This window comes from Pogoniulus pusillus, chromosome 24 (genome assembly GCF_015220805.1).
Source record: "Pogoniulus pusillus isolate bPogPus1 chromosome 24, bPogPus1.pri, whole genome shotgun sequence".
Taxonomy (NCBI): Eukaryota; Metazoa; Chordata; class Aves; order Piciformes; family Lybiidae; genus Pogoniulus; species Pogoniulus pusillus.
This window is the reverse complement of record NC_087287.1, coordinates 3,657,022-3,667,950: the sequence shown is the minus strand read 5'-3', so window position 1 is coordinate 3,667,950 and position 10,929 is coordinate 3,657,022. Positions and strand designations below refer to the sequence as shown.

At 54.3% G+C, this 10,929-nt stretch overlaps 1 protein-coding gene across 1 annotated transcript; it reads left to right on the top strand.

Moving 5' to 3' along the window:
* The first annotated feature begins 275 nt into the window (after nt 1–275).
* GAL (galanin and GMAP prepropeptide) lies at nt 276–10,433 on the top strand. The gene is made up of 7 exons (XM_064163093.1): nt 276–394; nt 830–1,000; nt 1,181–1,261; nt 2,604–2,658; nt 4,639–4,725; nt 7,296–7,373; nt 10,120–10,433. Exons 3-7 carry the CDS (start codon nt 1,181–1,183, stop codon nt 10,170–10,172), a joined length of 354 nt encoding a protein of 117 aa, XP_064019163.1. The 5' UTR covers nt 276–394; nt 830–1,000; the 3' UTR covers nt 10,173–10,433.
* Nucleotides 10,434–10,929: the final 496 nt, after the last annotated feature.

The window sequence follows — 10,929 nt, the reverse complement described above, 5'->3', positions numbered from 1 at the left end:
TGCAGCAGCCCTCTGAGCATCCTGGTGGCCTCCTCTGGACTGTCTCCAACAGTTCCATGTTTCACTTGTGCTGGGGGCTCCAGAACTGCACCCAGGACTTCAGGAGGGCTCTTGAGGAGAGCTGAGCCAAGGGGCAGAATCCTTTCCCTTGCCCTGCTGGCCAGGCTGTGACTCTGAGAGGGATGTGAAGGACCCCAGTGCGCTGTGCCACACGGAGCTGCAGAGGCTGTGATCCGAGCAGGGCTGTAAGAAGCCCTCCCGACTCCACCCGCAGAGCCCCAGCCGAGCCGCGGGCAGGCGCTCCGTGCCGGTTCGTGCCCGGTGGCTCCCCGCAAGCGGCGGGAGCGCAGCGCTGCCCTGGCTCGCCAGCCGGGCCTGGCCGCCGCCGGCACAGGTAATTGCCCGGGCGCTATCTGCCTGCAGCCTGCGTCGTGCTTCCAAAAGCCTCTAATTGAATTGCCGTCGTTTTTGCCCTTCCGAATGCAGGGGCTGGCGAGGGGGAAATGACCCAGCGGAGGCGAGGGGCGTGGGAGGCTCTCGGCTCCCCCTCCCCTCCTTTCTCCCCCGCCGAGGCCACCCCTCCTGTGCGGGGCTGCTGCAGCCCATAAAGAGGGGAGGGAGCAGGGTGGGGGTGTGCAGACCCGCGGCCATGCAGTAGCGCTTCCTGGCAGGACTGCAGCCTGCGACCCCCTTCCCCGCTGTCAGCACTGCAGCCTGGGACCCCTCTCCCCCCGCTCCCCATCCGACAAGACTGCAGCCTGGGATCCCCCTCCCCGCTCCCCATCTGACAAGACTGCAGCCTGGGACCTCCCTGATCCCCATCCGACAGGACTGCAGCCTGGGACCCTTCTCTCCTTCCCTCCATCCCCACCTGCACGACCGCAGCCTGGGACCCCAGCACCCCCTCCCCATCCCCGCCGTCAGGAGCGCAGCCTGGGACCTCTGCCGCCAGCGCCCTCCGGACCGCCTCCAGCAAGAGGCCACCGCACCCCAGCTCAAGGTATTCCCCTCTCCACCTCTCTCCCACCGGGAATTCGGGTCCGAAACCACAGCCGCCTTGCTCGGCGGCTTCATCCCCGCTTCCCCCCCCGCGGCGGGGATGCCGCCGGGCCCCGGGGGAGCCGTGGCTGAAAGCACCGCGGTGGCTCGGAGCACTTACCCTCGCCTGGTTCCTTTCCAGATGCAGAGGGGCACTGGTTTCCTGTTCCTGTCTTTAATCCTTTGTGCCGCCCTGTCAGAGACGTTCGGACTGGTTTTCTCAGTAAGTACTACTGCTCTGCTCCTGGAGCTCCCATCCGCCGGGCAGCAGCCGGGGCTCAGCTGGCAGGTCCCTTCAATCCTTGCCCTGATGTACCGATGCTGTGCTTAGCGACAGGGGCTGGGCGAGATGTAGTGCTCAGAAAGGGTCTGGGGCAGTAAACAGGGGGTTAAGACTTTGGGGGTTTGGAACACTGTCTCCCTAGTAGCAAGTATTAGCACTGCGGGGAAGAAGAGTGTCAAGTTTAGAGACCAAGTGGAGTGTATGTCTGTGACTCAGAGAAAGGGATGTGCAGGAACTTCAGTACAAAGAGGCTGTCAAGTAAGTCCAAACCATTACAGGAAGACATTGCTGCTTGCTAAGGTGCTCCTTGCTAAGGTGCTCCTTGCTAAGGTGCTCCTTGCTAAGGTGCTCCTTGCAGGTGTCAATGTAAACTGGGAGTATAAAGCAAACATTTTTTAGGCTCTCAGGGAGTGACAGGACTGGGGGCAATGGAGCAAAGCTGGAGATGGGAAGAGTCAGGCTGGAGGTGAGGAGGAAGTTCTGCACCATGAGAGTGATGAGAGGCTGGACTGGGTTGCCCAGGGAGGTGGTTGAGGCCCCATGGCTGGAGGTGTTTGAGGCCAGGCTGGCTGAGGCTGTGTGCAGCCTGCTCTAGGGTAGGGTGTCCCTCCCCATGGCAGAGGAGTTGGAAGTGGCTGATCCTTGTGCTCCCTTCCAACCCTGACTGATTCTATTCTATGATTCTATAACATTTCTGCCTCCCAAAGCACTGTTTGCAGTTTCATTTACATGGGGTGAGATCTTCAAACCACAGGGATGTCACTGGCAAAGCTACTGGTTTGGATGGGGAGTGGCCAAGAGTCCTTCCCATTAATATTTGCTTCAATGTTATTGGCTTTTGTCTTCCACAATATTTCCTGATATCAATCCCCAGAAGACTTTTGTGGTTGAGAGGATGTCCTTTTGCTTAGAGGATGTCGAGTTCAAGCTGTGCCAGGGCAGGTCTAGGCTGGCTGTTAGGAGGAAGTTGTTGGCAGAGTGATTGGCATTGGAATGGGCTGCCCAGGGAGGTGGTGGAGTGGCCGTGGCTGGAGGTGTTGAAGCCAAGCCTGGCTGGGGCATTTAGTGCCATGGTCTGGTTGGTTGGGCAGGGCTGGGTGCTAGGCTGGGCTGGAGTTGCTTGGAGCTCTCTTCTAACGTGGTTGATTGTACATCCTACTGGATGACCTTTGAGCTCTCTTCTAACATGGTTGATGTTACATCCTCGTGGATGCTCCTTGCTTTGTCTCCAGAGAGCTCTGTGCAGTTCACACAATAACATGCTTGCATTTTTCTCCTCAAGGCAAAAGAGAAAAGGGGCTGGACTCTGAACAGTGCTGGCTACCTACTTGGACCACGTAAGTCAAGTACTGCTTGGGGTTTTGGAGGTTGTTTGGTTTTTTTCCTTGGCATTATTTTAAAATGCAGAAGGGGTTGGGTTTTTCTTTCCCCTTGTAAACCATTTTGCTGTGGAGTGTTAGTGACTTTTCTGATGGAGACAGAAATTGTGCTTGAAGCTGCAAGACTGAAGAGATTCATTCAGGAAGATACTTGGTCAGGGAGTTGTTACATGGCTGATGCAGAATTGGCTTAGACCAAGTCAAGCTTCTTGCTGAAGCAAAGTTGTGCTGTGAGGCTCTGTATCCAGAAGCAACTCTGGTCACTTTTCTTACTTCTCAGCTAGAATTTTCAGGTGCCAAATACTTTGCTCATCTTCCCCTTCCATAGAAGGGCTCTTACAGCATTTTAAATGCCACATTTTGTCATTCTTCCCATGGAAATGTTGGCACTTCTCATCTTTCACCTTTGAAATCTGTCTGAATTTGGCTTTCCTACCTGGCTGTATTGTACAATTGGTTATGTTTTCAAGCTTTGGAGAAACAAATGAAACCAATAAGCTGTGAACCCCTGACTGACAATATCACCAGTGAAAGATATTCCATGGCCAAGAGGTTTGAAATACAAAACCAGGTTGGTTTTGTAGAATCACAACTGGATTTGCAGAATGGAGGCTGTAAGAAAAATGCAGTGCAGCTCTAAGCTGTCTCAAAGATCTCCTTTCACCCTTTTTTCTTGTTAATGCAATCCCACTCTAGCAATGTTTCTCTAGTTTCAGTAGCACATGGCCAATACTACAGATCCTTGCTATGATTCCCACCAAATAACTCTAAGAGTATCTAAAAAACCAAACAAGCTAATTAGTTCCTCTGAAATGTGCGACCTGGATCTGTAAATATCCAGAAGGATATTGGTGTTCCCCAAGCATCAGGGTTTAGGAAGGGCAGGTCTTGCCTATCCAACCTGATCTCCTTTTATGATCAGGTTCCCTGCCTGGTGAGTGTGGGGCAGGCTGTGGATGAAGGCTACCTGGACTGCAGCAAAGCCTTTGACACCTTCTGCCACAACAAGCTCCTGGCCAAGCTCTCAGCTAATGGCTTGCACAGATTCACTCTGATATGGGTCAAGAACTGGCTGGAGGGCTGGGCTCAGAGAGTGGTGGTGAATGGTGCCACATCCAGCTGGCAGCTGGCACTGGTGCTGTGCCCCAGGGATCAGTAATGGGCACAGTCCTGTTCAATGTCTTTGTTGATGATCTGGAGCAGGGGATTGAGTCCATCAGCAGTGAGTTTGCAGATGACACCAAGCTAGGAGCAGCTGTGGATCTGTTGGAGGGTAGGAGAGCCCTGCAGAGAGACCTGGCCAGGCTGGATGGGTGGGCAGAGGCCAATGGGATGAGACTGAACAAGGCCAAGTGCAGGGTTCTACACTTTGGCCGCAACAACCCCAAGCAGCACTGCAGGCTGGGGACAGAGTGGCTGAGAGCAGGCAGGCAGAGAGGGAGCTGAGGGTGCTGGGAGAGAGGAGCTGCAGAGGAGGCAGCAGTGCCCAGGTGGGCAGCAGAGCCAATGACATCCTGGGCTGGCTCAGGAGCAGTGTGGGCAGCAGGACAAGGGAGGTTCTTGTGCCCCTGTGCTCAGCACTGCTCAGGCAACACTTTGAGTGCTGTGTCCAGTTCTGGGCTCCTCCATTCAAGAGAGATGTTGAGGTGCTGGAAGGTGTTGAGAGAAGGGCAGCAAGGCTGGGGAGGGGCCTGGAGCAGAGCCCTGTGAGGAGAGGCTGAGGGAGCTGGGGGTGTGCAGCCTGCAGCAGAGGAGGCTCAGGGCAGAGCTCACTGCTGGCTGCAGCTGGAGGGCTGCTTGCTTGACACGGGAATTGTTTCTTGGTCATTTTGTACATCAGAAGTGCCCTCTGTGAGGTTCTCTTTGAAACCCACCAGAAGCATTGCAAAGGTTTTGTGTGATGCCAGTGAGCTCCTCTGGTCTTTAATCTGTCTCTAGATGCAGTAGATAACCACAGGTCTTTGAACGAGAAGCATGGCTTCACTGGGAAACGGGAGGCACAGCCTGAGGAGGATCTCAAAGCAGGTAAGGAAGTTCTGCAGGCCAGAATTCCCAGTCAGCCTGGATATAAGCCCACCCTCAGCCCAGCTGTACCAAGAGGGTGGGACAGTGGCTTTGAGGGGCCTGGAGCACAGCCCTGTGAGGAGAGGCTGGGGGTGTGCAGCCCGAAGCAGAGGAGGCTCAGGGCAGAGCCCATTGCTGTCTGCAGCTGCCTGAAGGGAGGCTGTAGCCAGGTGGGGTTGGGCTCTGTTGCCAGGCAGCCAGCAACAGAACAAGGGGAAACAGCCTCAAGCTGTACCAGGGCAGGTCTAGGCTGGATGTTGTTAGGAAGTTGCTGGCAGAGAGAGTGATTGGCATTGGAATGGGCTGCCCAGGGAGGTGGTGGAGTGGCCGTGGCTGGAGGTGTTGCAGCCAAGCCTGGCTGGGGCACTTAGTGCCATGGTCTGGTTGGTTGGGCCGGGCTGGGTGCTAGGTTGGGCTGGATGAGCTTGGAGCTCCTCTACCCTGCCTGATTCTGTGATGCCCAGGCTGCAAAGCCAGGCTTTCAGACTGGTTTCTGAGGTGAAGTACATCTCCCAGGATAACATCAAGTGCTGTAGGAGCAGCCTGCCAGCCAGATCTGTCAGGGCCGTCTGGGCTGTGTGCAGAGAAGTTGAAGTCTCAGGGTAATTACCACCATTTGTCCTCTGATACAGAGCAACTCTCCAGCCAGCTGATAAAAGCAGACCTCCTTTTGTTCCTAACAAACACAGCAGCAGCTTCTCAACGTCCCAAAGTGCGCTAATAAGCTCTCAGGGAGCCTGATAAATGGGGCCAGCTAGGAGCATCCACAGGCCTCCCTTCACAAGATCAAACAGGAGGAGATTTGATTATATACATGTGCAAAACCAGAGCTGTTCTCAGGCTTTAGTGAAGTCCCAGGCTTAGCTTTTGGGCTAAAAATCACTCTGAGTGGATCACGCTGCATGAATAGCTTCTAAGTGTTTAGCAATGTTGATGAATGCCCTGGCTTTACCTTTCCCTTCCATCTCCAAAGTGGGCAGAGGGGAGAGAACTGAGACCAGAGGATGAAACCTTCTGCAGCAGAGCTCAGGAGGCTGCCCACTCAGCTCTCACATCACCTCCAGCAAGTGCAGAGTCCTGCATCTGGGGAGGAAAAATAAACTCCACCAGTAGAGGCAGGGAGGTGACTGCTGGAGAGCAGCCCTGTGGAGAGGGACCTGGGGGTCTTGGTGGAGAACATCCATGGCACAGCAATGTGCCCTGGTGGCCAAGAAGGCCAATGGGATCATGGGGTGCATTAAGCATAGTGTGTCCAGCAGATCAAGAGAGGTTCTCCTCCCCCTCTACTCTGCCCTGGTGAGATCTCATCTTGAATACTGCCTTCAGTTCTGGGCTCCCCAGTTTCAGAGGGACAGGGATCTGCTAGAGAGAGTCCAGCAGAGGGCAATGAGGATGATGAGGGGACTGGAGCACTGCCTGCTGAGGAAAGGCTGAGAGACCTGGGGCTGAGAGTCTGGAGAAGAGAAGACTTAGAGGGGATTGAATCAATGTCTATAAATACCTGAGGGCTGGAGGAGTTGGGAGACAGGCTCTGCTCACTGCTCCCTGGGATAGGACAAGGAGCAATGGATGGAAGCTGCAGCACAGGAGGTTCCAGCTCAATACAGGGGGGAACTTCTTTCCTGTAAGGGCCCCAGAGCCCTGGCACAGGCTGCCCAGAGACGTTGTGGAGTCTTTCAGGGTCTGCCTGGATGTGTTCCTCTGTGAGAAGCTCAGCAGGAGCCAGCAGTGTGCACTTGCAGCACAGAGAGCAACCAGAGCCTGGGCTGCAGCAACAGAAGTGTGGCCAGCAGGGCCAGGGAGGGGATTCTGCCCCTCTGCTGTGCTCTGCTGAGACCCCACCTGGAGTCCTGCATCCAGTTCTGGAGCCCCTGGGACAAGAGGGCTGTGGAGATGCTGGAGAGTGTCCAGAGCAGGGCCAGGAGGATGCTGAGAGGCTGCAGCAGCTCTGCTGTGAGCACAGCCTGAAAGAGTTGGGGCTGTGCAGTCTGGAGCAGAGGAGGCTCCCAGGTGACCTTCTTGTGGCCTGCCAGGATCTGAAGTGGGCTCCAAAAAAGCTGGGGAGGGACTTTTGAGGCTGTCAGGGAGTGACAGGAGTGGGGGGAATGCAGCAAAGCTGAAGGTGGGAAGAGTCAGGCTGGAGGTGAGGAGGAAGTTGTTGAGCAGGAGAGTGGTGAGAGGCTGGAATGGGTTGCCCAGGGAGGTGGTTGAGGCCCCATGGCTGGAAGTGTTTAAGGTCAGGCTGGCTGAGGCTGTGTGCAGCCTGCTCTAGGGTAAGGTGTCCCTGGGCATGGCAGGGGGCTTGGGACTGGCTGCTCCTTGTGCTCCCTTCCAACCCTGACTGATTCTGGGCACTGCAGTTAGCTACCTTCACGTGGCATTGAACTTCCACCCAATGAATTGTTCATTCACAATTTAAAGCAAAAGAAATTTCAGAGAGCTTCCCCCAACTCCCTCCCTGGTAGTCCTAAACCCTCCTTGCACAGCAGCTCATTCTGCCATGGGAACATGAAACTGCTCTTGTTTGACAGGGGCTCCTGGCAGGGCGCTGGCCGATGAGAACGTCGTGCGCACACTGATGGAGTTTTTGACTTACCTGCACCTTAAAGGTCAGTGACAACCCTTTCTGATCTTCATTTCTCACATCCTGCTGTGGAACTCCCTAAGAAGCTTGGAATAGCCTTGACTGTAAAAGGCTAACCCAACCTGCTAGAGGTTGGAGGTTGCAAAGCTTTGGATGGCAGCTGCGGCAGGGGAGAGGAACCATAGCTGCTGTCCGAGCACCAGATGTAGGAGGGTGCAGGCTGCAGGTCCACGAGTGCCCAACTCTGCAGGGTTCTAAAGCCATTTCATTGTTCTACTGTGAGCATCATACCAGCTACTGCTCAAATTACATGGCCCCAGCTTGCAGAGCAGTTGAAAACAACCTGGGGAAAGTGATTACCTGGCAGTTAGTATCAGCCAGTTCTGTTAACTCTGGTCAGGCCTCTTGAAAGCAAACAAACCAATAAGACAGTAAGCCTTGAGTGCTGTGTCCAGTTCTGGGCTCCTCCAGTCAAGAGAGATGCTGAGGTGCTCGAAGGTGTCCACAGGAGGACGACAAAGCTGGGGAGGGGCCTAGAGCACAGCCCTGTGAGGAGAGACTGAGGGAGTGCAGCCTGCAGCAGAGGAGGCTCAGGGCAGAGCTCATTGCTGCCTGCAGCTGCCTGCAGGGAGGCTGTAGCCAGGTGGGGTTGGGCTCTGCTGCCAGGCAGCCAGCAGCAGAAGAAGGGGACACAGCCTCAAGCTGTGCCAGGGCAGGTCTAGGCTGGATGTTGTTAGAAAGTTGTTGTCAGAGAGAGTGATTGGCATTGGAATGGGCTGCCCAGGGAGGTGGTGGAGTGGCCGTGGCTGGAGGTGTTGAAGCCAAGCCTGGCTGGGGCACTTAGTGCCATGGTCTGGTTGGTTGGGCAGGGCTGGGTGCTAGGCTGGGCTGTGTGAGCCTGGAGCTCTCTGCCAACCTGGTTCATTCAATGATTCTATGAACACAGAGTCAGTTTTTTTATGCCAAGAGCAACTGGTTGGGATTCTGAACCCTTTGCTAGTGACAGAAGTGATGCAACTCCTTCTGCCTGCCTTCACAGCTGCTTTGGTTCTGAAAACGTATTGTTGGCTGTCCTAGGGGAAAGAGGAATCTCCAGGCCACAGAGAACAAGCTCTCCCTGAACTGGTTCTTGTGCTCCTAGGCTGCCATACTGCCTACTAAAGGGATGGACTTGATGATCTATGAGGTCTCTTCCAATCCTGGTGATACTGTGATACTGACCACAGTTATTTCAAGACCTAGCATAAACTTTTGCACAGAATCAGGAATGTAGGAGTAGAGGATGGAAAACACACCTTAGAATGGCAGAGGGACTGTGCCCAAAGGCCTGCAGGGACAGGACGAGGGCAATGGCTGCAAACCAGAGCAGAGCAGATTGAGGTTGGATGTGAGGAACAAGTTCTGCAGCAGGAGGCTGCTGCAACGCTGCAACAGGTTGCCCAGGGAGGTGGTTGAGGCTCCATGCCTGGAGATATTGCAGGTGAGGCTGAAGAGGGCTGTGGGCAGCCTGCTCTAGTGGAGGATGTCCCTGCTGAGTGCAGGGGGTTGGGCTGGGTGAGCTTTGGAGCTTCCTTCTGATGCAGAGCACTCTGTTTCTGTGGACATTTCTGCTCAAATCAGGGTTTACTACACTAAATAAGTTCATTTTCCTAGGCTCCTTTTGGAGGAGGGGTAGGGGAAAGTCCCACTCCTGACATCCAGATTCAGGGAATGGTTATCTGGATCAGACATACATTCACTCTTCAAGATAAAGGGACTATTTAAGCTGCTATGAGGTGTCTTGGTGATCCCTAAAAGTGGCTTTCAGCTCTCTCTAGCTGTCAAGACTCACCATGTGGAGCAGGCTGCAGCATGGCAGCTGGGAGTGGGTGACAGTAACACTTCTGAGATGCTAGCATCCAGCAGCACCAGTGACCAGAAGACAATTGCTGTAATTGCATTACCACTCTGGCACTGCTGCTTCTGAAGAGGTGAAGTCACAGCTGGCAGATATTAGCAACATGCAGAAGGCAAAACCCAATCTTCTATCAGTTCAGATGTGAGAAGCTCACAGATTTGCCTCTTGCAGCTGAGAGAAAGGCAAAACTGCACACTACTGAGACTGCTCTTATTTATTTGCTGGGGTTAATACAGACTCAGAGAATCACAGAATTAACCAGGTTGGAAGAGACCTCCAAGATGATCCAGTCCAACCTAGCACCCAGCCCTGCCCAACCAACCAGACCATGGCACTAAGTGCCCCAGCCAGGCTTGGCTTCAACACCTCCAGCCACGGCCACTCCACCACCTCCCTGGGCAGCCCATTCCAATGCCAATCACTCTCTCTGCCTGCAACTTCCTAACAACATCCAGCCTAGACCTGCCCTGCCACAGCTTCAGGCTGTGTCCCCTTCTTCTGTTGCTGGCTGCCTGGCAGCAGAGCCCAATCCCACCTGGCCACAGCCTCCCTTCAGGTAGCTGCAGACAGCAATGGGCTCTGCCCTGAGCCTCCTCTTCTGCAGGCTGCACACCCCCAGCTCCCTCAGCCTCTCCTCACAGGGCTCTGCTCCAAGCCCCTCCCCAGCCTTGCTGCCCTTCTCTCAACACCTTCCAGCACCTCAACATCTCTCTGCAATTCAGGAGCCCAGAACTGGACACAGCACTCAAGGGGTGGCCTGAGCAGTGCTGAGCACAGGGGTAGAAGAACCTCCCTTGCCCTGTTGGCCACACTGTTGACACTGACATATCCAGACTTACCTGTGTGCTCCTTCTGCCTTCTTCCCTTTCTGCAGAGATGGGAGCACTTGACAAACTGCCTGCGCCAGAGGAAGCAAACCAGTCCTGAAGCAGAAAGCTTTTTCCTCTCCTGAGTGTGTAGGTTTAGAATGAACTCTGACCAAAAGACTCCCCATGAGCTGAAGATGAGAAGTGTCATTTGCCTTCCTCTGATAAATGCCTTCTGCTCTCTGTCTGTATTTTTCTGTTGTTGACTTTTGGTTCTTTCTCTCTCCTGTGATGTTCTAAGTGTACACTTTTGCCTTGGTAAATTCTTTTTCTTTTTTTCCTGTAGGCAAATGGATGATAAAATAAAAATAAAGAGCAACCAGACTGTTTGATGTGAAAATCAAACACACAGCAGCACAGCACACAGCACATAGGAAGCCTAGGTCGAATGCTCATAGAATCATAGTGTCAACTAGGTTGGAAGACACCTCCAAGGTCATCATACTGCATCTATACTCTGCAAAGGGAAAGTAACATAAGATGTAAATGCTACAGGCTGGATCCAGACAAGGCTGAGGGAGCTGGAGGTGTGCAGCCTGCAGCAGAGAAGGCTCAGGGCAGAGCTCATTGCTGTCTGCAGCTGCCTGCAGGGAGGCTGTAGCCAGGTGGGGTTGGGCTCTGCTGCCAGGCACCCAGCAACAGAAGAAGGGGACACAGGCTGAAGCTGTGCCAGGGCAGGTCTAGGCTGGATGTTAGGAGGAAGTTTTTGTCAGAGAGAGTGATTGGCATTGGAATGGGCTGCCCAGGGAGGTGGTGGAGTGGCTGTGCCTGGAGGTGTTGAAGCCAAGCCTGGCTGGGGCACTTAGTGCCATGGTCTG